Source organism: Chaetura pelagica, unplaced genomic scaffold, assembly GCF_000747805.2.
Source record: "Chaetura pelagica isolate M959 unplaced genomic scaffold, ChaPel_1.0 scaffold24, whole genome shotgun sequence".
Taxonomy (NCBI): domain Eukaryota; kingdom Metazoa; phylum Chordata; class Aves; order Apodiformes; family Apodidae; genus Chaetura; species Chaetura pelagica.
Window position 1 is genome coordinate 2,613,678 of NW_009953077.1, and position 27,990 is coordinate 2,641,667.

The window sequence follows — 27,990 nt, forward strand, 5'->3', positions numbered from 1 at the left end:
ACTCAGTTACCAGGGAGCAAATTTCCATCTTATGGTAGAAAAGCACGTTCCAAATACAATAATCTGCAAGAGTCAGGAGCCTTTTTAGTCCTTTGAGTGATGACAGTGAGGCTTGAATATGGTTCAAGGATTAAACTGTTGGGCTTTCTCTCAGAGATATAGTCTCTTTCTGTCAAAGTTAGGATGTGGTGTGGAGGGAGACTTTTGATGTTGCTCTCCCATCTATTCCTGTTATACAGGTTAGAGAATAAATTGACTTCTGTGTCACTTACAAAGGTATGTTTTAATTTTTCACTTTAAGCTGGACAGCTTAATTCAATGGAAAATCCCTACTCATTGGTAAGGACTGTCCATTTTCATACGAAAGGAAGAAGGCTTGTGTTCTTGGGTGCTTGGAAGAAGACCTGTGGAACAGGGAAAGAATGTCTTAACCTCTACTTCTTCCATTTCTGAAAAAGGGTCTGTTAACATTCTGTTGTTACCGATTCATATGATGCATTTTTCATGGCAACCCACATTGTTAGCCTGGATGAAATGTTTTTGTTGTTGCTAGTGGCCAAATTACAAAAGCCATATTTGGGTAGAACAGGCAGCATATTGACTGCAAAAGGGCCTTTTGCTGCATGAGATCAGTGTTAATAATATACATAGCATGGAGGAAATAAGGTGAAAGATCAGCATAGGATATGCTGTGGCAGCACCTGTTTGTGCATGTACCTGTTTATTGAACACAGATCTCTAGATATGGTTCTCCAAGCTGCACCTCTCTGGGGTCTGCTTGGGCTACAGCCTGCAACTGGTGTGTCAGAATTCTAGATTTTCACCTCTCTTCTTAGGTAGGGAAGATTGAAAAGTGAAAGTTGAGAGGCTCAAAAGATCTGCAGAACCTAGAAGAGAATAAATGGTAAACTTTTAAAAAAAGAGTAATCAGTAGGAGATAGGAAATATACAGACCCTCACAACTTCTGAATTCTGACCTTTAAAATTATTGTTTTATTGTTAGCTGTATAAGTCAGGGTCATGAGTCATAATGTGGGCCTATGGGAGGTCGTTATCAGGTTCTGATTCTCATTTTATTTTATTGTGGCCATATTTTTTGTTGTCTCTTTCATTGTTACAGTGTAGCATAAAATGGTAGGAACTCTGAAGGGTTATTTTTTTCCATCTAAGAAAAAAAGCCCTTAATTCAATAACCAAAAAAAAGTCCAGTTGGCATTCAGGAAACCTCACTTATGCTTTGCACTTATGGATATAACTGTTAAAATAGCTGAAGTGCAGTTAGCTGTTCAGGCAGGCTGGATGCAGTCTGCACATACTGAAACCATTTAAGTCCTCATTCCAGTCAGAATTAAAATTGCATTTGTGCAATTCAGTTTTATGACCTGTTGTTACTTCACTGGCAGCTGGATCTTGGACTGGAACGGCTGCAATGCTTTGCTTGTCCATTCCATCGGAATAAACCCAAGATAACCATTACAGCAAGATAAAGCCTGATATAAAATGAGGCAAACTCTGAAAATAATTAATCAGTGGTGATCAAGACATAGGGGCTTTTCTGAAGATTAAAGACCAGCTGAGGAGCTGGTGGCCTGGTGCCCAGTGCATTAACAGATCCGGTTGCTTGTAACGTTCCTCGAAATTCCAATTGCCTGGTTTGCCTATTGCATGAAAATGTCATCTCACTTCCACAATGAAATGCCATTCCAATTTAGATTCTTACTTTGCAAAAGAAAGTTCTTCCAGTATCAGCAAATACTGCTGCATGATTTTAATAAACACAGATCAATTAATGGAAAGAGAGATTTGCTGCCAAAGTCAGGCTTTTCAATTCAGACTGTCAAACGGGACAACCAGCAACATGTTCATAAACCACACCTTCTAGTGGCAGCAGTTATGCCTGGACTTTTCTTGAGCAGATTCTCAAATGAGGGTTAACTAATGAATAATTATTCATTTGTCTGCCTCTAGCTGCCAAATTCAGGCACAGTCCTGTTACTTTGCAGTCTAATAAATGTAATTTCATTAAAGGAGGGAAACACATCTTTGCATTTAAAAAATAAAAACCAGAAAAGCAGAAGCTCTTTGCACCTTGTAGATTTGAGCTGTTTTGAACACTGAAATGGAGCAGAGTACAAGTTCCCTTGGTTACCCTTCTCAGTTTTACCTGTTTTAATTGGACATGAGAATAAAGATTCACTTTTCACTTGAAATGAAGAAAATGCTTCTTTCCCAAACAGCTCCTTTGTTTTCTAGCAACTGCCATTTATTTAATCTGCAGAGCCTAATGACTTAGCTGACAATTGCTGTTTCATATTCTCTAAACAAGTATCATTCTTGTTTGATGAATGACTTTCAAGGTGATAAAAAAAACCCCAAAACCTCTGGTATTTAGTAGATTAGAAACGTTTTTTTTTTTTTTTTTCCAGAACCAAGCCCCAAATGGTCATTTGTTATTTCAAGTGATGGAGGAATGCTCAGACAGGCACAGTTTTGTTCTTTTTCTTGAAGTTTAGGATAATACTACAGGCACTTCTGGTATGCCAGGAACGTGAAGTAAAAAATTACCTAAGCACAGTACTGAGTTGGTTTGGTGAGCAGCTGCACATGGCAGCAGGCTGCTGGGGACAGCAAGCTCACCTGGACCCAGGTAGGGCTGCATTGATGATGTGTGGGTCAGGATGGCTTCTGCCATCAATGGACAGCTAGTTACAGATTTGGGTGGATAGTCCTTCCCAGTTTGTGGCTCCAGATGTGCTACTTTTCCTTTCCTGTAGCAAGTGTGGCTGTTTTTAGAGACTGTCAGCCCTCAAAACTGGGGCAGAAAATTTAATTTTTGCTTACAAACTGGTGAATAACTGTAAGTCTTGCCCATATGGATGCGTGTACCTGCTTGCTTCAGGCAAGTAGAAATCTCTAAAGGGAACTGTTTTTATTCTTTTTCCCTTTCTCTCATTATAAATTTGTGAAGGAAGGAACAAATGAGAGAAAGAGTGGTCTGCATGTAATAGTGAGAGTGAATGTTAATGGGACATGTGGGAAATACTTCTATATTACTGAGCAAAATGTTGCTCATTTGCTACAAGATAAGATGGAAAACCAGATCTTTCCCTCGTATTTTCTTCTCTAGCTCAACTAAAATAGCCACACAGTAGAAAGTTTCCCAGAGGAAATGATCAGCACCACTTTACTCAGAGGTACTTTATGAAGTTCTATGCTCTTAGATTTCATTTGTACAAGTGATCTGTGTGCTTGAAGCAGGATGACAATTCCTGCCTGGATGAAAGGCAGTCCTCATTGATTAACTTCAGCATAGAACCCCAGCAGGTAGAGAGGCTCATGTTTTAATTTGTTTTTGCTTCCAGGTCACTCTTCATCCCCCTTTCTTTTCATTTGCAGCAACTTTTCCCTCCTCCCTCCCCCATCTGCAGCACTTTGGTCTTGGCTGTTTTGATTTATCGACCACTCAGATATAATGCTTCATTCCTTAGAGAAGTCTCAGTGCTTCTGTCTGATCTAAGGTCACCTATGCTACTTATTCCAGGAGACTTTAATCTCCATATGGATGTGACCTCTGACACTCTCCAAAGAATTCACTGCATTACATGATTCACTCCAGCTGTGTCAGCGTGTTCCTCCACCTGCACTGAAAGGTTGTGCTTTTGTTTTCATTAACTTTTTTTGGACTCATTATCAGAGTTTGAGATCACTCAACTTTTTTTTTTTTTTTTTTTTCTCCCCAAATGCATATCTAGATCTAGGTTTGTACCCCTAGGGTACAAACTGGTTGCTCATTTTGGGAGTGGTTGTTTTCCTCAGGTTGTCTCTTTTTGCCCCAAATAAGTTCAAGTTGTTCAGTGATGATTCCCTGGTTATCCAGTTAAAAGGCTGACTGATTTTGCACATGCCATGCTACTGCCTTCCACAGCTGATGAAGCACAAATGTCTTGACTGAAACAAAGGCCATAACTTCATGGACTGTGAGAAACTCTGGTTGGAAACCTGCAGATTGTGTGAGCATCAACCTCAATTCTTTCATCTGGGAGATCACTGTGTCTTTGCTTGTTTGCTTTGTAACAGTTATTAGCCTTTGTATTCACAATATCACTATGTGTTTCACAGATGAGAGAGTGATGGATAGCAAACTGGGTTCCTTGTTCTGGTTTGGTGGGGTTTTTTTGGTGTTTGTGCTACATCGTACTTCCCCTATTATCATGGGCAGGTCATTATGGGAAGATATATCTTGTCTATTTATCCACAGGCAGGTTGAACTGGCTCTTTGTGGTAGTTCTGGACTATCTCTGAGCAGTACCTTATTGCCAACAAGTCAGAAGGTAGAACTTTACTAGTGAGACTGGACTGAGTTGTATTTACAAAGGAAAATTTATGAGAATATATATATATATAATATTGTATATACTTGAGGAAGGAAAACATCTAAGTCAGGACCTTACTATGAAAAAATGCAGTAGCTGATGGCGTGATAGTACAGGAAAGCTCTGCTGAAAATCTCAGTCTAGAAGCTGGTGTGTTAATTTTACCTTCCAAGTGACTTTTATCTTCTCTTGAGAGGAGGTGTCATCTTTAGAAACACCCTTTCTCCCCTTTCCCCTTAAGAAAACACTCAATGAGCTGGAAAGTTCTCATAAATACATTTGGTAAAACAGTGTGAAAAATAGCAAATGTTATTTCCTTTAGTATATGTGGGTTTTTTAATAATATTTGCATCTGGGTGTGTTCTTCGTGTTCCTGCATTTGTAAGCAAAAGCCAGTGTGAGATGAAGGTGGAACAGATGATGAACGTACCAAGCTTTTTAGAGTGCTTCCCTCTTCCAAGCAGCATCAGTGCTGATTTCTGAACTCACTTGCTCCTCTTGCTGTTGGCTGCAATATTAAGTTCCATAGCCATTCATCTCCCTATTGACAGACATCCTCTTACCCTTTAAATAAATGATGCAGTTGATTTTGTGCAGACCAAGCTAGCTGGTTTTTTTGAGCCTTACTGAAGAATGTGCTGAGCTAGGGTCATATTGTCCTACTGTCTAGATGTGCTGTTCTCCACAGTGCTCGTTGCTTTCTTCATCAAAGAGAACAGGCTATGAAACAGAAATAAAACCTCCCTTTAAAGGTATATTTCCCATAAATTTCTTAGCTAAGAAATAAGAAAAAGAGGGAGTTCTTCAGGATTTCAGATAAAGACATGCTGCCTGCATGTATATTGCAAAGAAAGAATACTCCTTGGGAGTGATTAGCATTAGCCAGAGATAAGATGGACATGGACAGCAAGTTTCTGAAAGCCTTCCTCTTCCTTTGATATTTTCCTGGTAGTTTTGAAGTATGTCACTGTTATGTTTGATATTTTATTAATAATAATTGTATTTTACTTTCTTCGTTTGAGGATTTCAAAGAGTTTTAGAAGCATTAATTGCATATCTGCCCCCTTCTATGAAGAAAGTGAAAATCAGGTCTTGTCAAGTGTGTTAGTTGAAAAATGTATTAAACTGAGAATAAACAGTTCAGTGGTGATTACCTGGTCGACTCTACTCGCAACACTTGTGCTGGCTTGTCATGTGCAAGCCTAAAACTTCCTAGTTTGTACTTTTTTGTTGTTCAGAGATAATCACTGACTTCTCTGAAAACTGTGAAGGTTGCCTAGCAGCTCTACACAGTCTGCCACCTTCCAGGCTGGAAAGCCCACAGATAATAAAGAAATGGTCACAGAGTCTGCATGTGGCCAGTTCATGAGGACTAAGAAAGCATTCTGGATGTGGGCACCTGGGGGCTGTTATTAGCCATAGGTACCTCAGTATGAAAAGCAGCAAAATTCATAGCAGGGAACATCCTGGAGCTCACTCCGTTAGCAAGTCCTATCCTGTTATGTATGGGGCCTGTATGGAGAGACAGGAAAAGTGTCCTTAATGAACTCAAGTAGCACTGCTATTTCTAGGGAATCTAAACTGTAAAGGAATTGGAATATGAGGGCAGCACATGTGCCCACCTCCTGATCAGGGGTAACCCACAGCCCCATGGTTTTCAACATTCATCCTCTGTCCTCCATAGTGCCTGGCTGGTAGACATCCCATTTTTGGTATGCAAGAGGTGTCCTATGCCAGGAACCTTTCTCTGACACTGTTGCTGATGAAATTTATCTCTCCATAGAGTTTTCTTATTTAAATGTGAAGATGTAAGTGAATTTCAACTGCAAACATTGACAGCCCTTAGGTTGCAGGTCTGAATAGGTTTACAGGTTTACAGCTATGAATTTATGGGCTTTTTTATAAGTGAACCCAAAAGGGCTTTGCTCTCCAGAGCCTGGCTTTCTCCCTATCTATCATTACAGTTCTTCTGGAAATGCCTTTCCTCGTGTGTCTGTTGTAGAATTAACTTACTGTGATCTTCACACTTTAAAAATTCTTTAGTCCCTGCTCCTCTAATGCCTTGGATTCCTGAGACTCCATTGATTATAAAATATTTGAAGGCTGTTAGTTTTTCTGTCATTATGTTCTCAGCTGTACCTGAAATGTACTTCAAACCTGACCTGAACGTTTATCTAGTACAAGATAGAGCTCAGAATGTTCAGGAGAGTATTCTTTTACTGTTTCTTTTGCTGTCTTTGGGCATCTGAATGTAGATACAACAGGTTTCAGTAGATCTAGGTAGAGAATAGACTGAATTGATGGTTAGTTTTTAAGACATCGTGAGTTTTTGCCATTCTGCTCAAGCTGAGTGCTTGTCCTCTAGGTTGCTGAACACTGACAAAGAAAGGGACAGAAGGTTAGCTTAGCATTTGTTCAGCAGCTGTTCCTAGATGTGTCTGAATATTAGGAAGAAATGTGTATGTTGTTCAACAGGATAAAAGGTGTTAAGATGTGCATGAACAAGCAGGAGGAAATATAGATGTGGATGTGTAGGAAGGGAAAGACTATTAGGGGAATCCAATTAATGCCAGTGATGCATACAGATGTCTTTGGCTTTTTAGTACCTTTCACTGTTATAGTCCTTAGAGCTGTGCACTAGGGACAAGGGAGGAAAACACTGTCTTCCTTTGCAAGGCAGCAGGACTTCCAAACCTTAGCATCCTACCACTGCCAGCAGATGAAGAAGGGACACCTTCTCTTACCCTTTTGTGTAGCTGAGAAGCTTGAGTCATTGTACAGTAAATCAGCTACTAAGCCAAAGGATGCATTCATGTGGTAACTTAATTTTGTCTTATGCAAACATCTGTGTGCCTGTTGAATCCTGGCACTTCAGGGGAGCCTGTCACTGCTTTAAAATTCAAACAAGATAATTGAAAGTGAGCCCCAGGTTTCCTGGGCTGTGTACTTTGGGCCAACCTATTTGATTTATTTTGTTATTGACTTAACAGGACTGTTCACCTAAGGGAAGTAGGATTTGGGCTTGAAAATAGACATTTTTTTTCAGCTACATATTGATTGTTGAAGCTGGATCTAGTCCATCCTTATGAAGTACCTTCTGAAAAAATAGCTTCTACTCTTATCTTGGCATCTGATATCTGGTGAATAATGACTTTAATTAAAAAGAAGACCTGGCCACTTAGTCTTTCAAATGAGAAACATGGAAAACTCAAGTATGTGGCCTGAGCAGTTCCAAATTTTTGCATTTTCTTCCCTCCCTTATAAAATCTCATTCTCAAGAGACAGTCTGGACTGTGACCTTGCTCTCCTGAAGTCAACAGGAATTTTGCTGTTGACTCCAGTGAGTGCAGGACCACCCCTGTAAGCACTCTGGAAAACTAAGGGAAATTTTCCCTGTTGACTCCAAAGAGTTTTGACTCAGGCTGTAGAACTAATAAATAAATAAACTCTCTTAAATGAGCAACCTCATTTTACAAAATCTTTTCTGTCAGAACCTCTGGCCAGCTGCTTCTTATCTCCAAACATTGTCACACGAGGTGTTTTGTAGAGCAATACTTTGGAACAAAGTGGCATGGCCAAATTAATTCCTCTATTTGTGTATTTGTTTTCCATGTGTACTTACAGAGAAGCTACTGCCCTATAAGCTGGTAGCTTTTATAATTTTTTTTCATGTTTATTATGATATGGTATTTGGTACTTTCATGAAAATTCACAGTCTGCCAATAAACTTGTTGTAGTGGTGACATAAGATACTTTTATGCTGTCTTCAACATTTTTCCAGTATTACCATTTTTCTGCTGTAGCATATTTTGCTTAAAAGTACAGAGTGGCCTTTTCCTCAGGGGGAAAAAAACCCCCAAAACCAGCTCTGTATATATAATTTCTTTTTACATGTTGAGTGCAGAAGACTAAATTTCCTTTCCAGGGCTGCATGTACATAGTCTCTTCTCCACTGAGGTTGTTGTGAATACAAATTTGGCAACAAAAGTCAGCTTGAAATACTCGTGAAACCAAAACACAGGCAGCAAAGGAACATTGCCAAGACAACCTTGTAAAAAGTTATGTGTATATATAACTGAATACTCTCCTTTTTTTTTTATTATTTATTTTTTTTATTTAAAAAAAAAAACAAAAACAAAAACAACTCCCTTAGGAGCCTAAATTGCACAGCCAACTCTTTTGAAGGTTAAGATTTCCCGCTTCATCAACTCAAAAATGTCTTCCCAAAAAATACAGTGAACTTAATTGCTCAGGAAGGTTTCAGCTAGAAGGGCATTAGCCTGGCTGTATTGCATCAGGCATCAAGGTGTCTCTAAGTCCTGTGTCTGGTATTAGTAAAATATCCTGTAGGAGAAAAAAGCAAACTGAAACAGAGCTTGGAGGACTTGGAAGACTGTCTGCTTCTGAAGAAGCTCTCCTTCACCTTCCTTTCTTCTCTTTAGTCTGCTGTGCCTTTGATACTGCACACACCAGTATCTGCGCTATATTCTCTTCTCAAACAAGGAGCCTGTACTGCTTTGATGTTGAACATTTTTATTGTTCTCGGCATTGTCTCTCTGTCTAGCTCAGTTATTACAAAACCCACCCTGCTCTGTAGTGCTGTTAATTTACAAGGTGCTTTACAAACACTGATAAGTGCCATCCAAGGCTCTACACTAAATAAGACCAGACAAAAGCAAGATGAAGCACTTGAAGGCTGTTCAGGAAAGTGAGGGCATGGAAATGACTTGCACAAACAGGAGAAGGGTTTTGTGAAGTGAGGTTTCTGAGAAAGAGTTTTTTTAGGCTTTTTAGGCAAGGCAGACAGGAAGTTTGCCAGTGGAGGAAAGTGGTTTGATGCAAGGAGCAGTGGAGCGAAGATGTGAAGGCAGGGGCAAGGAAGTGACAGTGAGTTGTGAGGAAAGGCACTTGAGAGGAAAACAATAGGACAGAGTATTTAACACAGGTTTCTTCAATATGAACTGGGAGGGAAGTAAAGAAATCCATACACCTGGGGTTTGGGTTTTGTTGTTTTGAACAGCTCTTTAGCCCATGTTGTTTTTAGCATACCTGCAGTACAGGCATAGTGAGCAGTGCTTACAAGTTTTTATGCTGAAAAGTTTCCCCACTACTTAAGTCTCCCTTGCATTTAATACAATTCTGTCAGTTGTGTCCATTTATGGAGGGAAATAATTAAATATAAAACCTAATGCAAGACAGGAAGTGGAAGGAAGGACTGTGCTCTGTCTCTGCATGTCCTCTTGTCTAATCCATCTGACTATCCCAATCTACTTTTCTCCCTATGGCTTTGGAAGGGACAGGGAAGTTAAACTGAAAAATTGACTTATTATGATGAACTGTTTTTTATTGGTAAGAACAGGACAAACTTGGGGAATAAGCCAGATCCAACAAGGTACTTTGCCCCTTAGTCTTCTTGGGATTTAAACTGGTGCTTAAAGGATTCAGTATCTTGTAGGACTGTACCAACTGGCTTTTTCTTTATGCACTGATGTTTTGTTTTGCTCTCCCATCACTTGTCTCTGCAAATGATTAGGCCAGCACCAAGTCAAGCAAGGGACATGTGAAGTGGTGGCCGTGCATCGGTGCTGCAACAAGAACCGGATTGAGGAGCGATCACAAACAGTCAAGTGCTCCTGCTTCCCTGGGCAGGTGGCTGGGACCACAAGGGCTCAGCCCTCCTGTGTGGAAGGTAAGCAGTGTCCTGCTCAGTCCTGCTTCATTAAGATGGTTTGAGAAGTTTAGTCTCCTTGATTGTTTGACTTCCCACTGCCTCAAAAGCATTATCCTTCCTTTTGTTAATTTTGGAAACACCTCTGTGCATTGATGATAATGAGTCTGTGCATAAATCTGGGTGTAATTAATCCTCTTAATAGATGTACTCGTCCATTTCGTGGCTGTGCCAATAAAACTTCTTAATTTTTTTTCACAGAATAATTCTCTTTTAAAACTAGTCTGTAAGCAGCATAAGCCAAAAGATTCAAGCTTATCTATTAACCCTTCCAGTTGTCTTTAGGCTTAGTAGCTTGTCTAAAAAGTCACTGGGTAATAAATGCACCCCTAAACCTGGACGTACATACTGTGCTGGGTCATCTGATTTTGAGAACTGCTCTCTAGATGGATGGTTTACCATCTTTTGTGCCTAATGCTCTCATTGCTGGACAACAGTGCTATAAGGATGCCCCATGTCTATTCAATTTCATGTATTGTAACCCCAATTACATCAGAGTTTGGAGACCAGAGCTTCATCTTTTTATACTTTGTAATTCAGGAACACAATCAACTTTAACTGTGCAATTTGTTAAGTAGATTTCTTGTTAAATCAGAAGTGCTTTGTATTTTTATGTGACACATCAAACAGCAGAAATACTTGTACAAACCACAGCTAGTAAAAGTCAGGCATTTTTAAAAACTCTCTTAAGGATTGCAAAGGTGCAAAAAGTCTTTCCATGATAGAAAGATATAAATGCATGAAGCCATAGAAGCTTTATTCAGTTTGTCAATGCAAATAGTTGCTGAAAGAATGTAGTAGCTGTATTTATTTTGGGTATAGTTGAAATTAAATGTGACAAAATATTATGAATATAGGATTTTGGTTTCTAAAGTGGAAACCTTTGATTCCCCCTCACCCCTTAGGGTAATGCTTTAACATGCTTTGCTTATTTCTGCAAGCATATTGGACTACAGTCAGTGTTATTCAGTTACTGCAGCACAGAAACTATCTTTCCTTAACCTCAGAATTAGGTATGTTTTTTCCCACTCTAGACATATCCCTCAGTAGACTTCTACATCATGGAAACCAGAAAGAGTTTGTTTTGAATTTGAATATTTCAGTCTTATATAGACATTTAATTTTCTTTTCCAGCACCTTTTCACTGAATGCAGGGCTGTTTAATTTGCCTATATTTTGCCCTGAGCTTAAAGGGAAGGACATGCCCAAAGCAAAGTGTTGCTTTTCTAAGTAAAATAAAAGGTTTCATAGAGCAATTGGCTTTTAGTAGTCCTTTAAACTATTTTGTTTGAACTTCAGACCTTATCCAGTAGTAGTTATCATTTACATCTGGACAGCAGTTGTCCCTGGTGGTTGGTACCTGTAGTTCCTACCTCAAATTGTACAACCAGAATCTCTCAAGTTGGAAGAGACCCATAAAGATCATCGAGACCAACTTCCTGCTCCTTGCAGGACAACCTAAAATTAAATCAGATGACTAAGAGCATTGTCCAGATGCTCCTTGAGCACTGACAGCCCTGATGCCATGACTGCTTTCCTGGGAAACTTGTTCCAGTGACTGACAACTCTCAAATTACTTATGTGCTAAACTGTGTTTGGACAAAACAATACAGCAATGTAGTTCACATTCATTATGTGGCCAGCAAGTACTGCCTACCTGTTGTGTCACACTATAAAATTTTTCCTCATGCACAGAGAGTTGCTTTTACCTACTGGAATTCTTGGTAGAAGTAGGCTAGTGCTCAGTGGTTTTAATGACAGAACCAGTATTCCCAGTACCAACATTTCAGACAGGTCCCCTACTTGAGACAGGTCAGAATGGATGTTTGCATGACTCTTCAGCCAAACACCTGCACGTAGAAGTGACATTTGTTCTGGTGATATGTGCTAAGGAGGAGATTCTGTAACACTTTGGTGTTACAGAAGAAATAATAGATGTCTGGGTGAATTCCAAGGAAAAGGAGTTGAAGTGTTGCAGGAAGGAAAGCAAAAGCTAGTTAAATCTTGCAGATACAGAAAGTGAAAGTCTTAAGTGCCTTGATTGCCATGGATCAGCCCTGTTCCATGTTGTGCAGTAATACTTATTGTGCTGTGAGGCCTATCTAACATTTATGGAGGGTATTGCATTTCTTCAACGTCTTTAATCTTGGACGCATTAGATATTGGTTGTAGGAGAAGTCAAGGTACTTCATTTAAAAAGAAGGATACGAAGGTGAAGATTGATGTTTATTATAGACTGAGATCTTCCTAGCATTTTTATAAGCACAGTAAAATCACTTGTTATAGCCTAGATGAGAGTACAGGCTAAGAAATCTTTGGGTCAGGATATTGTTTCTCTTTTCCCCACGATAACACACTTACTTACAATTGCACTTTGGATGCATCCAACAAGGAACTCTGTCATTTGTGCATTTGAACTTGGTTGTGAAAGCTACTGACAAGCACTGGCAAACAAAAAAAGACCCCAAGCCTAGTTCTTCTGCACATATGCACACCTCATTTTCTTGGGGGTTATTTGAGCTTCAAGCACAGGCCCGTCTGATCCTTTGAGAACTGTTGCTGTAGATAAATTGAGCCATTAAACTCAGAAAAAAGCAGAGTGTGTGAAAGAAACTTTTTAAATATGCAGAGAGGACATATCACAGCCTGTGGACCCTACCTTGAGTTGTAACTATTCTACTTGACTGCAGCAGTGGAAAATTTTGCTTAGCAAAGGTCAACCCATTCATCTGTCAATGCTTAAATTACATGTAAAGCAGTCATGAGATTTTGCTTATACCCATTTTCTTTATGGAAATAAACATCCTTGAGTAAGTACCTCCAGCTTGTATAACAGCTACTGCCAAGGAGATAAAACATTAATAATTTTGTCTGTAAAATAGTTATCTTAGCTAAATGCTTTAAAAGCCTGTAAGTAAATCATCACTAGCCAAATAATCTTCTGTGCAGGCAATTCTATTAGTCCTAGAATTTATGAGGAGGAAACACTCAAATTGGAAAAAAATGTGAATGGGAATAAAGAATTGTTTTAAGAATTTTCTGTAGGGCCAAAGCTGAAAGCCCATCTGGGTTCCAGGGAAGAGAGCATATATAAACAAGAAAGCAGAAAATCAATACATAACAAATAGATAAAAGGAGAAGTAGTTGAGATTTCCCTCCCATGGTTTTTGAATGAATTTCAGGATACTTGAGAATTTAAAAAGATGCTAATGCTGGGTCAGTATTCAAAGGGGAAAAAAAAACAACAAACAGGAAACAGGCAGGAAAATGAATAGTGAAATGAAAGGTTATGGAGGAACTCTTAATCCAGCAGAGTAGGAAAGGCCCCTGTATTTGTCTGGACTAAAGGCAACATGAATTTGCTTGTGAGTAAAGAACACATTAGAAATAAATAATAAGTTGGTCCATAATGGAGTTAGGCTTTTCTCAGTGATGACCAGTGATAGGACAAGGGGTAATGGGTGTAAATTGGAGCACAGGAGGTTCAAGGTGAATATCCGGAAAAATTTTTTTACTGTGAGAATGACAGAGCCCTGGAACAGGCTGCCCAGGGAGGTTGTGGAGTCTCCTTCACTGGAGACATTCAAAACCCACCTGGATGCGTTCCTGTGTGATGTGCTCTAGGTGACCCTGCTCTGGCAGGGGGGTTGGACTAGATGATCTTTCGAGGTCCCTTCCAGCCCCTAAGATTCTATGATTCTATGATAATGCATAACATTTTGGTATTGTTAGTGCTGAGGTGGATCAGTATCACATTGCTCCTTTTAGTAAGAAACAGGGTGGGGAGGTACTTTCTAACTTACTGTTAACTAAAGAAGGTGCTAACCAGCATCTACTGGGATTAAACTTTTTGTTTATTTGTTTTTTCTTAATTTTTAAATTCTGACCCTGTGTAATTTGGAGTCCTAACAACCTGGTTAACAGCCCTCTGGTCAATTATTGTAATTAAAAATGTATTTCAGGATACTTGGGGGTATTCTAGAAGAGCACAAGAATTGTGTCAACTTTGAGAGGGTAAGCAGCATGATCTAGATCCTGAGGGACAACTGAGGCTGATCTCAGATGTGTGTAACTGAGAAGCTGATGTGGTATCTCCTTAGCAAGGAATTCCTGGGGTTACAGCTCACAAGAATTTCTGTGGCTTTCTGGAAAGAGATTTGCCAGGCACAACTGATTTCATTTCCTGAGGAGTTTTCAAGACTAATACAGTTTCTGCTTATGTAAGCTCATGTTTTCCCAGTTACCTTGGAAGGTAATGTATGATTTTACTCAGCTAAAGATTTGGTTAATAAATACGTCTGAAGATACAAGAGTTATTTTTTGGAAGCTATTTGATGATGAGCCAGATGCCATTGTGTGCAGTGCTCAGGGGCAGTTACCCAGCACACCTCAAAACCACATCTCCCTGCAAAGCCACCAGTGGGAAGTGTGCACCTTCCCGGACACTCCACAACACTTCCAGCAGTGACCCAAAAGCAAATACAGAATCTCTCCTGACAAAATCATGCATGGATTTCAGCTGGTGGGTCAGGAAAGTGATGATGACAAGCCTAAGGCAGTCACATGGCCTAGTCCTACTCACAGGAAGTTGAACCTGTTGGAAATAACTGCATTAATAAAGACAAATGCATTGTGGTGCAAAACTGAAGAAGTTCAATTGGCTGGGCTTACTCAGGCAGAAGATTGAAAAGTTACTGGGTTGCAGCACGTTCAATACCTGCACAGGAAGAAAATGATGGTTGCTAATAGGTGCTTTAATGTAAGAGAAGAAAGCACAACAGAAGAGGTGGAAAGAGGAAGAAAACAAAGGGTATGTGTTTCATGCTGAGATTGCTTGTCAGAAGAAATGACAGTGGGAGAAGTTTCTTTCTTCACCTGTTTCAGATTGGTTTGTAAGACACTATGTAACCAAACACAATTGAGGGCACAATATGAGTCAAGATGAGATGATGTTTTGACATATTTTGACTTTATTCTCTATGAACTGATTGTTTCCATGGAATCAGGTTCTCTATGGGGTAAAGTCAGAAGAAGATTTATTTTTGGCAGGGTTTCTGGCTGGTTTCTGGCTGATTGCCAGCAAATCAGCTGCCTGATGTCAAACTAAAGCAGTCTCCCTTCATGAGGGTGATTGTGTGTGAGAGTGAAATAGCTGCTCTCATTTCTTACAAAAGCCACCTGTTGAAAACTTTCCAAGAGTGCCTGAATCTTAAAAGAAGAGGAAGCTATTCTATTTTTCAGTGAGTGAAATGATTACAAGGACAAGAAGAGTTAAAGAACTCTGGCTGTGAAGGTGAGACCAAAACTCTGATGGAGAGATGTAATGGACTAATGTCAGGGGCATGTTGAACACGAACAGCTACAGCCAGTTAGGACATACAGATCAGCAGAGTGGACTTCACAACTACAAAGAAATCAGACATAAAATAGGTGTAAGAATTAGTGGGTTGCTACCACAAATAGTTGTGGTTTTGCTGGAAGCTAATGGTGTGAGATCTGTATTAAGTGTTTCAAAGTGTTGCCTTCACTCCAAGGAGAGGTAGCTGCACAGAACAGAAATCAGTCCACAGAGTAGGAGTAATTTTCTATGGCAGTGTCTAAACAGATGAAGAGAAGGTGAAATATGCCATTTATTGAAGAGCTTGTGGATCTTGTTTGAGTTACAGGTTGACTTATCAATGCTTCCCATTCACACCTGTGCTTGTTTTAATGGAACATTATACTGGTGGAGATGATGGGGCAGTTTCAGTATCTTCAGTTCCACATGGACCACGAAGTTGCAAGGGCACAATCAGTCAAGAATGCTTTGTGAACCCACTCCTGTGCTGCACTTTTTGACCAGTCACCTAATGCCTTTTTTGCTTTAATCAGGTGCTAGGGGCAGGTTGATGCAGGTCGTGTGGATAAGTTGAACTTGCCATGTTTGATGTATTTTCTGTGATGTTACCAGGTTGCACCCAAAGCAGTGTGAAAAAGGTTGAATCTAAGGGGTTATTAGGGTAACTGAGGCACAAGAGCTTCTAGATACCTGAAGGAGAGTGAGAGGTGGTTTTCAACATCTGAAGTTGAACTGAGATTTCTAGCATAGCACTAAATAGATGAAAGCATGTTCACCTGTCAGAGTGCAGGCAGAGTTGCAGCATCTCACTATCCAGGGTCACAACAGCACTGGGCAGAGCTGTGTACTGTGGTGCCCAGGCCTCGCAGGGGACTCTCTGGCTTTGATGCACAGCTCTGCTTGCTGCCAGGATCTGCTGGTTGCTTGAGGTCCTCTGCACATGCCCTCAGTCTTCTTGAATTTGCCTTCTAGACTTGCTTATGTTTACCTGAAATAAATGTGGTATAGGGATCAAGACAAATTTGGGAAGTAGCAGAGAGATGAAATTGATGGCTGGACCATATGTTTGGAGTGAAGATAATCCCGCACCTCCTAGGAAGCACAATAAAGTTTAATCTGTTTTGTCAGCAATCAATCAGCATCAATGCAAATGAGCTAAGATCCAAACCACTGGTGAAAGAAATAATGTATTTATTTTATAAATTTATGAGATTGAAAGAATAGTTTATAAAAGCCTAAATGGTATCCCAGAAGTATATTTTTCCTAGTGCTTTTCACCTGGGCTTAGAGTGAAAGTGCAGACAAAAGTAATTGAATGAACATTTCAGCAATGTCTTGATGTCAGCTTGCCTGCTTATCACCCTCATTTGAAGGCTGCAGAGGTATGAATCTACCTTGAAATTAAAAGGAAGAAAGTGCATTACAAGGAGTAGACTAAATTATTTTTGTTCATCTCTTTTGGATGTGGTATCTTTTAAAGCATGCAATTTAATATTTTGTGCACATTGTAGCATAATGCGGAATAACTAAATCAACATTTTAGGCCATATTTTATTTTGAAATCCAATTTAGATTATGTAAGATTGTGAACTGATACATTTCAGAGTAATTTTCTGGTGTTTGATGAAACCTGTGAACAATGCAAAACTGTGAAATACATGCAGATGTTTCCAGATATTTGTGGGAAAGTATATCTGTTGTTAACAGCATTTTTGTAAAGTCATTAATACATTTGTAAAAATAATAAGCATGATCTTATTAATGGAAACTGGCTTAAGGGTAGAAAACTAAGAGATTTGCACAGTTAAGGTGTAGTACTCTAGTCTTCCAAAAACATGCTTCAAAACTTGCAGTGTAACTGCAAGTAAATTTTGAGTTAATAATCTAATGCTTGCCAGTGGTTTCCACATTCCTATCTGCCCTATTTGCTGACAGACCTCCCATGCTTACATCTCTGTGCAATTCTATTTTCTCACCCAGTGAAGGGAGAAACTAGCATTGCTTCATCCCATCTCACATATGTGTATCCAGGTTAAAGAAGAATCCTTAGTTTCATTCTGCCTCCGAGCAGGCACTTGCCTGAAGCACGTAAGCAAAGGAGGCAAGTCCTCTTTGTAATCAGTGGGGACAGAAAGGCTCTTCCAGAGGTCAGTGCAAATGTTGGAGTCTGTGGTGCTTGCCTGTCTTCTCCATTTGCATATGACATTTACCCTTCTGTGTGCTGGTGAAGTTTTTTAGCCACATTTTTAGCTCAAAACCAGTCAGTGTGATAAGCTATTAAAGCAATAACTGTTTGTTTCAACCTTTTGTAATAAAACAATCAAACAGCACAAAGACAACCTTCCTACTAAAACAAATAGTATTAAAAAAACCCAGAAGATTGTATTCCATTTATCTTTCCTATTTATTTTTCTAGCTTCCATTGTCCTGCAGAAGTGGTGGTGTCATATGAACCCCTGTTTGGATGGAGAAGACTGTAAAGTGCTACCAGACTATTCAGGTTGGTCTTGCAGCAGTGGAAATAAAGTCAAAACCACAAAGGCAAGTACAGAGATGGCCTATATTTGAAGGTGGCAGTCTGCTGATAGCACTTGCTCATTGCATTGCACCTGCAGGTGTGAGCACCTGTACTGGACTCCTCAGGGTTTTGGAAAATGGTGATTAATGCAGTTGTTCTCAGAGGGAAATGCTGGGTCAGAACTATCCCTGCTTCAGTCTTCTAGAAGCAAAGAAACTCTTTCATTGTGACCAGTGCTAGAGGGATAATCGTGGAGGGATAATCGTGTTGCAGGATGAATGCTTCAGTTTGCAGACATGGATCCAAAGTTTTTACCAGTGTCACCTAAATTCCCGTGCTACTGGAAAGACCTTTAGCTTTTGAAAGCAGCAGCCTGTCTTGGAAGATGTTGAGAACCTGCAGTGTTGAACGTGCTGCAACCCACCTGTCAGTGGGAGCTGTGGGATGCTGAGCACCACTAGAGATCAGGCTGGTTCAGAGAATTTCTAATTACAAGCCATTCTTTTTTTTTTTTTTTAACAACTTTGCTGTGCCATCCTATTTCCTAATTAATGGCCAGCAGAGTGACAATATTGTGTCCTCTGTCTGCTTAACAATCTTAAGTGAGTTCAGTGCATTGAAGTTCAACAAGTGATAGCAAAGTGCATGGCTAAATATATCATAAACCTGGAGCCTTTAGCAGGCAGTAGCAAACATAAAACATACACTGAGCTTTTCCCTTTGCAGCCTCTTCTAGTTGGGAATGAATGTTGTTGATTAGGTTACAGTCTGAGCTAATAAGCAAATACTGGCACCAAATGTTTAATAACAGCTATTCTAAGGAGTGAAAACTGTACTAATTGCTGGATGAAAGAGAAAATCAGATTATTTGGGCAGCTGTGGTGTGATACTTGTGGTATAAAGCCCAGCTACAGACACGGCATGATGACAGGCTTGCTGGAAAAACCTGACCAAGCCAACCAGCCTGAAACCCCCCCATTCTTGTATTTAAGATCAGAGGAATTGCTGCAAATCAATGTTATTTCTAAAATCCAAAGATGCAGTCTATAGTGGGCCTGGGTCCTGCTGTTCTCCTGTGGTCGGTGCTATACCTGAAACTTGACCTGCACCTTCTGGAGTCAGTGTAGGTAAAGGGCAGGCACTTACTGCAAGCTGTGCATCACCCTCAGGCTTTACATTTTTTCACAGGCACTGACCTCTAACTCCTCATATATAGATAAGGGGTAGTGTTGCATCACACTGAGGGATGAGACTGGTTAAGTAAGTCTAGATATTGAATAAGACAACTTCATCTCTGGACATACCAGAAGAGAGCTGGCATTTTTTACCAAAAGGGCCTTACTGGAAAAGACTAAACTGGGATTAAATATCCTTAATGCCTTGAAAACATACTAGAGGGCAGAAGACAGAGTTTTATGTTGGTGTTGATGACTGAAGGCCTGAGGCATCAAGTCCTTTTCTTTCCTATGAACAGTTGTCTTTTAGTTCACAGAGGTCAACTGAGCACATGAATCATGTAGCCTGTGTTCATGACTCTTGCCCTTTAACAGTGAAAAGGGGCAGCCTGAGTCAGTGAGAGTTTACAAATAGAAGGGCAAATTTGGCATGGATCATTTATTTTATTATCCATGACAAATATTGCAACCAGCAAGCTACAGGATATGGTGATGCATTCTGATGAGTTTAGAAATGTCTTTATAAAGCTTGAGTGGGACAAATCATCCTGCCTACAATTAGACCTGTTCAAATTCATCAACTCTAGTGAGTTTGTGTGAGTCTAACAGAGGGCATTGTGAGTTAACACAAGTGTAAATGTTGTTTTGTTAAACTCTTCCTCTACTTTTCTGGGATGTGAACTAATACATTTTGCACTGATTTTTATCTCATTCAGAGATTTCTTGAGGGGCATGTAATTGAAAGGATAAACAAACACCTGGCACTTGTGCTTAGATGGGAATCATTCTACTGTACTGCTGACATGAGAACTCTTGATTTTCTTTTGTTTTCCTTTTGCTGTCCTGTGTTATTTTAGATTTGAACATTTTAAGGTAGGAGGACTGTATTTCCTTGTGCATGAGGTTAGCAACAGCATAAGGGAGAGCCTGATTTTGGTAGGAATCTTGGGGCACTGCAACAACATAAATGTAGGTACAAATTACAAAGTTAGTGGTGAAGCTTTATATTGAAACAACACAAGAGGGTTGTGATTTTTAACTAGTGTTTGACCTCATTAAAGAAGGGAACAGACAGATTTACTTAAAAGGCAGCCTCAGTCCCTCCCTTTTTAATTACTCTTTGCTATAAATTCTGCCATTATTTTCTGTATGTGTTTTATGTGCGGATACTTCAGCAAAATAATTGCTTTCATGCTTTAAATACTTTGATTTTTACCCATAAAATCTTTTTTTCCATGCATTTACCTATGTTTTTAAGAAGTGGATGTTGAAGAGTTGGTATTGGAGGCTGGGGTTTAACAGACCTATCTGCTCAATAGTAGTGGCATCATACTAACACTGAGTTGTACTCCTGTAGTAAGCTCTTAGTATTGTACCTTTTGAGAATCAGTGTGAAAGAATGAAATTTGTCTTCTTTATTGGTGCAAATGAGAAAGGACATGATTTGTCCAAGGTTTTGTGGGTGGGATTCATTGTGCCCAGCTGCAGGCATGTCCATCCAAGGAATTATTCAGTTGTTTGGGGTTCTCCAAAAAGTCACATGGGGAGAAATGGGTGATCTCACAGCCTACCTGTGTTCATCCATAAGAATGTTCCCATGGATACTTCCTTCTGTCTCCTGTACCTTAAGGAAGTCCTGGATGACAGGCTTACATGGAGGTGCCTGCTTGCTAGACAGCAAAAGCTGTGCTGCAGAATCTGTCCTGGCACCCACAGGAGGCATTTTGCCTGCCTTTGTGGGTGCCTTTCTTTGGCTACCAACATAGAGTTGTTGTACAAATATAACAAGTAATGGTAATTCCAGACTCTAAACAAGAACTTGTGGCACAGACAGTACTGAACTGGAAGGAACTGCAAAGAAAGTTTCCCTTGTTAAAGGAAAAGATAAGTAAGATATAACTTTAGTTTTTATTTTTAAAAATGAGCCAAAGGTTTGTCCAAACTCAGCTCAGTAAAAAGACACGTATTCTGTTCATTATTAAAACTTCAGATAAAGAGGACTGTCTTATCTGACTGTCACCAGGAGTCCAAACTGTACAGCAGCCTTTGTGCCTCAGTGCTGAGATGCTTAAATCAGAAAGACACAGCAAAACCCTTGTGGGCAATTACAGAAAATGTACACACACATTAAATTCTTCTGATTTAATAGGTGACTTATGTCTAAAATGTGAGAGTTGAGATTAATTTCATATTACATATTTTTTCTATGTTATGTAGCAAAGATGATCTCATTACCATTTAAATTTCTAATCAATTTTTAAAGCTTTCTAAGACCCTGGGATCAGTACTAGTTTGGACAATGACTTCCACAGATTAATTATACACAGAAAGAGGAAATGCCCTTTAATCAGTTTTAAGTCCTTTATCTTTTAATTTTGTGAAAATATTAAAGTAATTTAAAGTGTATGAAACACAGGAGACTCCTGATGCTACTCAGTACTTAGGTGAGTAGTTAGTAGCTGAGTGGGACAGTAAAAATGTGAGAAGCTGAAGAGCTCATACCTCTTACATCAGTTACCTCAGGGGAGGAAATAAAAACTTCTCAATGCTGAGTGTCTGCTAAGTTTTGTAGCACTCCAGACACTATAGAGCAGAGCTGACAAAGCTTTCCTACTTGCAGGCTGCTTATTCTCATTGATTTCCAGGATGGGAAATCTGCTACCACCTCTTCTCCCCATGTAACCAAACTCACTGGGTTTGTGCACTGTGAGTGTGCACTGTGAGTGTGCACTGAGGCTTGCACACACCTCCCTGAGCCACGGGCTGAGTGTGCCTGTGCCTCTAAGGGCAAGAGGACATGGGGTCCCCTGGGGGAGGAGGTATCAGGGAATGGCTTCTGCTGCCAGAACCATTCATCCCCTTTGCAGACCATGTTCTGTCTGATTCCCAGCTCCCTCCCACTGGGAATTGTACCAGTTTGCATGAATGATCTTTGGGGATGTAAGTCATACATTTGTGCTGTAGACAGTGGTGTTGAAAAAGATGCTAAGCAAAATAAAGCAAAGGGAGATTTCTATGAGTTGTTGGTGGCAAATGTAATGGTAAATGGCCATTTTAAAATCTGCAAATCTCCCTTCTGCTGATCAGTGCCAGAGTAAACATTGGCAGATAGATTCTGCTTTGTGCAAGGTGTAGAGGCATGGCTGGGGCAAGTTCATTCGTGGTGTATTAATGTGTACAGTTTCTTTGCAGCAGCACAGTGTGTGTTACCACCCTTGTTTGCCTCTGTATAGGTAACTCTTTCCTCTTCTTTCATAGGTAACCCGGTAGCAAAGGATAAGCCTGTGGGTCACTACCAGAACAACGGCAAGTGCAACTGTTGCTTGGCTGTTACACAGAGACACTCTTTTGTGAGGATGCTATTGACTTGACTCTTTGATCTTGCAAAATTAGTCAGCAAAAAGGACAATCTTCTGCTCTTTTCCACTGTGGCTGCAGTTCCTGAACCTGGATTTTGCTATACAGAATTGTACATTTTAATTTCACAAGAAAAACAACAAGGAGATTTGGTTCTACCTGAGATACATTGTGGATTCCCAAGGATCTGACACCTGGCAGAAGTTCCTAGAAGCACACCCCTGAACTGTGGTGCATCAAGGATAAGACTTTCTAAATGACACTAAAATATGTAAAATTGTTTTACAGTAGTTTAGATCATGAATGTAACTTAGGGGTCATAGAAAGCAAACGGACATGGATTATCTTAAAGGTCTTTTCCAACCTAAATGATTCTATGATTCCATGGATTTATCTGAAGTACTTCTCACATACAATACAACATAAAAATACAAAGCTGATCCCAATGCTAAGTGAGTTGACAGGACACTGTTAGTAAATTATGTCTTAGTGTATTTTCAGCTGTGATGTAACTATCAAGGTTGTATGAAGGTGAAAAGATGGAACTGATAAATCAGTAGCAATTATTGTAGGGCATACTTTGGTTCTATCTGTGCCATTAGATTTCTTTCCTTACTTCTAGGTAGTTTAACTTTTACATTCATAAGTGGTGGCAGGAACACAGGAGGAAGGCACAACATTTGAAAGTAGACATAGCTTTTCTTGTTCTAAAATAAATCCTTTCTCTGGGGGAATGACAAAGTATACATATTCCTTGCCTCTTTGAATCTAGATATGGAACAGAATTTAGCCATTAGCTAGAAATATTCAGATGCCCCAAAAAAAGGAAAGCATGCTTGTGCTGCATGTGGAAGGCTTGCTGGAAGGAGGGTAATTTGTTTGGATTTTCATAACTTTGGTTATATCCTAATAGGTAACATTCTTCAAATTCTTAAGCAAAAATCTAGATAAAAGTGAATCTTCACTTTCAATTAGTTCTTGCTTAGAATGATTATAATAATGAAATGTCCAGTTCCTTGACAGACTGAATTTCCAAGTGGTTACATTTTGTGACACATAATTGTTCCATATTATTGTCGATGCATTTCATACTGGTTTTCTTATTTGCCTGTTAGTTTTTTGTCATCAGGCTTCAGAAATAGAACAGCAGTTAGTAGAGATAAAGCTGTAGCCACTTTCTTCCCTATTACATAATTTTGGGACTGGAGATGCATTGAAATAGACTGAAATGCAACCATGCAGATGGCTGTCATGCAGAGGAACTTTTACTGTCCCAGCTACTGAATTGGTTGTTATGCTTTATGTAAATATTAGGGTAACAATGTACATCTAATTTTTATATAGACAGAAAAGGGAAAAAAAAAAAAATTAAGTGTGTTGTACTAATTTAGGTTGTTGTGCAGAAGCTTTGTCATTTGTGGGAAATAAGAATCAGCAGTGTGAAGCTGTTCAGAGTAATAATGGTTAGGTTTTGGTTTGCTAGAGTGAGTGGGAATATTCAGCCAGGTAATTCCACTGAAGTCAGTGATGGGAAGATCTGGCCCTATGTATTTTCATTTTAGTTGCTCTGCTTTAGTTCACTTTCAATTATGTATTTGATTACAGCTGGGATCATAGTGGTCATTGTACTCAGTGATAAGTAAACAAGAGATTTTCAGCTCTGTGCTTGGACAGCTGAACAGTTAATAGACTGTACTTGCCCTAGTGAGGTCTACATTCCTAATATTTTTCCATTGTTTCAATTTTCTGATTAAATTTTAAGATTACCTTTACTATTTCTACCGTTTCTGTGCATATGTATTCAACAAGATCAACATGAAGATCATTTTCATTTACTGTTTGTACAGTGTTGGCCCATAAATAGTGTTTATTTCTTTATTTTGGTACGTGCTCTACAAAGGCAGAGTAAAAAACCATTGCTGAGATGTTCTGAGTGGAGAAACAAGAGTTTTAGAGAAAAGTTATTATTTTTCTCTTTTTTGAAGATAAATACAAAGAAAACAAGTTACTTGCCAGTGGCCAAACATCAGACTTGTGGTGGAGTTGAGACCAGAGCCAAAACTTCTAATTAAGTCTTTCTCATTAAAGCCATGTGACATATCCAAAAGGACTACACTATGTTATGTGCTGTGCAACAGCCACCTGGAAGATGTTTTTACTGCCATTGAGGAAGGGGAAAACTACAACACAAGTTTGATAGCATAGGATTATGAAATACAACCCAAATGAATGACCTGCCTTTCTAGATCCTCATCCCATGACAAAGTTTTTATATTCCAAACAGTCTCGTTCCAGATGATCTTGGCTTGATTTACAGCTTTTTCTGGCTCATTGCACAAATGCTGTAATATATGCCTGTCTGTTTTTCAGAGGATTGCTGCTTCTTCTAATGCTGTTGTCTGGCATCTGACACCAGCATTGCCCTTCTGCTGAGTGGAAGCAAAATTCAAGTCTTTGCCAGCAGCTCTGTTAGTAGAACAGAATCCCAGATTCTTGGTGTGTTCTCTATGTAAATATCTTAGTTTTTGTTTATCTACTTGTTCTAGAAGAGCAGTTTTTGTCAGCAGCATACCTGCATTCTCTCAGAAACCTCAATTTGCATCCCACTGTTATGCCTTTATGGGGCTAAAACCTGTGAGTCATCATGTCCAGGCTCTGTTTGGGCAAGGACTCTCTCCTGCAGTCTGGTTCAGAATGTAATCCTCTTGGTCTTAAAGTGGCAAAGCTTTACCGTCCCATTTCTAGTAAGGATTATTGCAAACACTCACTCTGATGAGATATTATTCTAATATCCAAGCTGAACTGAGTCGTGTCGTGAATATGCCTTTATCTTAACTGTGTCCTTTTCTTCCCTCATTAGGATGACCCTGATGCATTTTCCTTCACCCAGGGGACATTTCAATAGGCATAAAATATCTATAGCCTCTTAATCTCCCTTTTTTCTCTGCCTATCTTTGTAGCCCTCTGTGCATCCCTCACAATTTAGGTGAATCTTTTGTTGAACAAAGATTGCCAGAATCATGCACTTTATTTGACATCTGCCTTTGCTAGTTTTAACAGAGTGTCATTAACACTTCCCCATCCCTGCTGCAAATACTTCACTGTCTTCAGCCTATGTTGCTTTTGGCTTTTTCAAAGCTACATCACACTAGGAATGAGCACTATCAAGACTGACTGGTGAGGAACTCCATCCTATCTTGTTTTGAATAGAAAGTGTCATTGTTCACTCTTTAGCCAGTTCCTTACCACCTTCCTTATCTTCTTCCATTAGATAAGGAAATATCTGTGGTATAATAATAAATGCTTTGTTATCTAAACTAAATTAATTGAATTATCTCTATCTAGAAAATAAAATAACTTAATAGAAATCTCTTTAAGGTTTCTCTTGCATCCTACAACTCTGTTAAATCCATGATAGATTTTATTTGATTTTCCATATACCTCTAAGTCTGTTGTCTTCAATGATTTGTGTTAGAATTTGTACCTAAAAAGAGTGAATAAAAATTTTACATTTGCTGTAAATTTTCTGAAGGGTTAGTTCATAACAGACCTACAACAATAGACAATGTCTTTGAAGACTAACAGTTGGCTTGCAGACTTAGCAGACCCTGAGGTAAGAGAACATTTAAGACTTCTGTCATAAGAACAGATGCTTCTGTATCTATAGAAATAGATATGATCCTGTAACAAACTTTTAACTATTTAGGATAAATAAGTGCCTCTAAACTGTAGTAATATCATTTAAAGGACTGCTTTTCCCCAAGCCTTGCACTGTGGTACCAGTTCTGGGCAGACTCAGAGTGGGTTTGCTCACCTTGGAATTTGGAATATCGTGGTTATGTTGAATTCATGAGGATGTTTTTTGAAGGTTATGGCTAACAGGATTCTAACTGCATAGAAATGAGACTCCTACACCTGAAGACGTGGAATATGTATGATTTCCCACTTCAGCTACCTTAGTGTTTAATTGAACAACTAGATCCCCTTTGCAAAAGCAGGATTATCTAGACAATGATAAAAGGTGGAAGATTTTTCCAAATGGTGACTTTGTCTTGATGAATAAGCAGCACATCTCCCATTGAGTTTCTTTGTTACTCTTTAAAATACAAACAAGTGGCTAGGCAGTGTTTTCAGCTTATACTTTAAAGCCTAGAACCTCTTATGGGTATGTCTCAGTTACCATATTTTTCTCATTTGGATGGAAATTCACAAAGGTAATTGGTTAGAATAACAACCTTGATGAGACCTTAGGCATTATATAAAGTACTGTAACTTTATTATTGTTATGAGGACAGTGTCACCCACCAGGAGAAATGAATATTGCAATGAGAACACTTCAAAGGGCATTCTGCCCTGGTCTGTGTGTCTGTGCCATTCTCATCTAATGCTAGTAGAAATTATGAGCACTCAAAAGAAGAGCAGTTTGGGTAACGCAGAGAAAAGGTTTGCTCATTAGTATCATTTGTACAAAATGATCAATTCAGTTTTGATAGTCAATTAAATTTTGCCAAAAAAATTGCTACAGGCTACACTGAACCCAGAGACTCAAGCCTATGAGATGCCACTGGTGCATGTTACCAGCCCAAGGTGGGGACTGGAAATGAATACAGTTTTCTGGTCCTTTGAGATGTAAAGCCTTGTGAAAGGTGCAGAAATGAGGGAGACTGGAAAGCAGAAACTCAGCTCTGGCTTCACTCTTCTTGCCCAAACCATCCAGTGAAGAAAGAAGACTGTGTAGTCTGTCTTTACACCTCTTTCTGAGACTGAAGTTCAGAGACTTAAACATTTCTACTAGCCACTAGTTTTCATTTTGGAAGGTATGATCAGATCACAAGTGATTAAGCAGTATATCTAAATGAGGTGCTGGTCTTCAGCTGAAATGCAGGTACCATTCTTATGGTCTCTGGAGATATGAAGTAAAGTGGGGTAACTTTAGCTGCTGTCAAGGTTGCAGCTCTGGGGCAGTAATTTTTAAAGATATATTTTCTCTCTGGTTTGTAGTTGTCTGCCTTGGCCATAACCTTTGTTGTACCTGCCAGGTAGTGGTTATTTAGAGACACTGGATGATCCAGCACTAGCAGTGACTTCTTCATTTAAGGTAAAAAAGGGTTTTATCTTTGTAAGCGAAATTTTACAGAACTGACTCATTCCATTTAGATTTTGGTGTTTAGCCACTGGAGACTTGTCAGCAGAGGGACAGGAACACAAATGTTCTCTCTGCTCACTGGAGTTCTGCTTCACTTTGTGGCAATCTATGCTGACATGAGGTTACACAGATTGGTAAAGGCATTTGCACAAAAATGTATAAATTGTAGGAATCCATGGTGCTTTCTGCTCTTTAATGTATGCAGGGGGTGAAGCTTTGGTAATCCCACTCATGGCTCCTGGCTATAGAGTCCTTTTTTGTGTTCTCTGCAATTCAGGGTTGTGGGTGGAGGCACTTTTTTCACATTTTATTTTTTATTTTTTAAATAATTTGAATAATTGGGGAGTTTTTTCAC

General features: G+C 39.4%; 1 protein-coding gene across 1 annotated transcript in view; it reads left to right on the top strand.

Moving 5' to 3' along the window:
• The window catches only part of FAM19A4 (family with sequence similarity 19 (chemokine (C-C motif)-like), member A4), a 49,806-nt gene extending 27,303 nt beyond the window's left edge, over positions 1–22,503 (top strand). Inside the window, exons 3-5 of the mRNA XM_009996942.1 lie at positions 9,907–10,062; positions 17,856–17,984; positions 22,391–22,503. Coding sequence (XP_009995244.1) covers positions 9,907–10,062; positions 17,856–17,984; positions 22,391–22,503 — 398 coding nt within the window. The remainder of the gene's footprint in view (positions 1–9,906; positions 10,063–17,855; positions 17,985–22,390) is intronic.
• Positions 22,504–27,990: the final 5,487 nt, after the last annotated feature.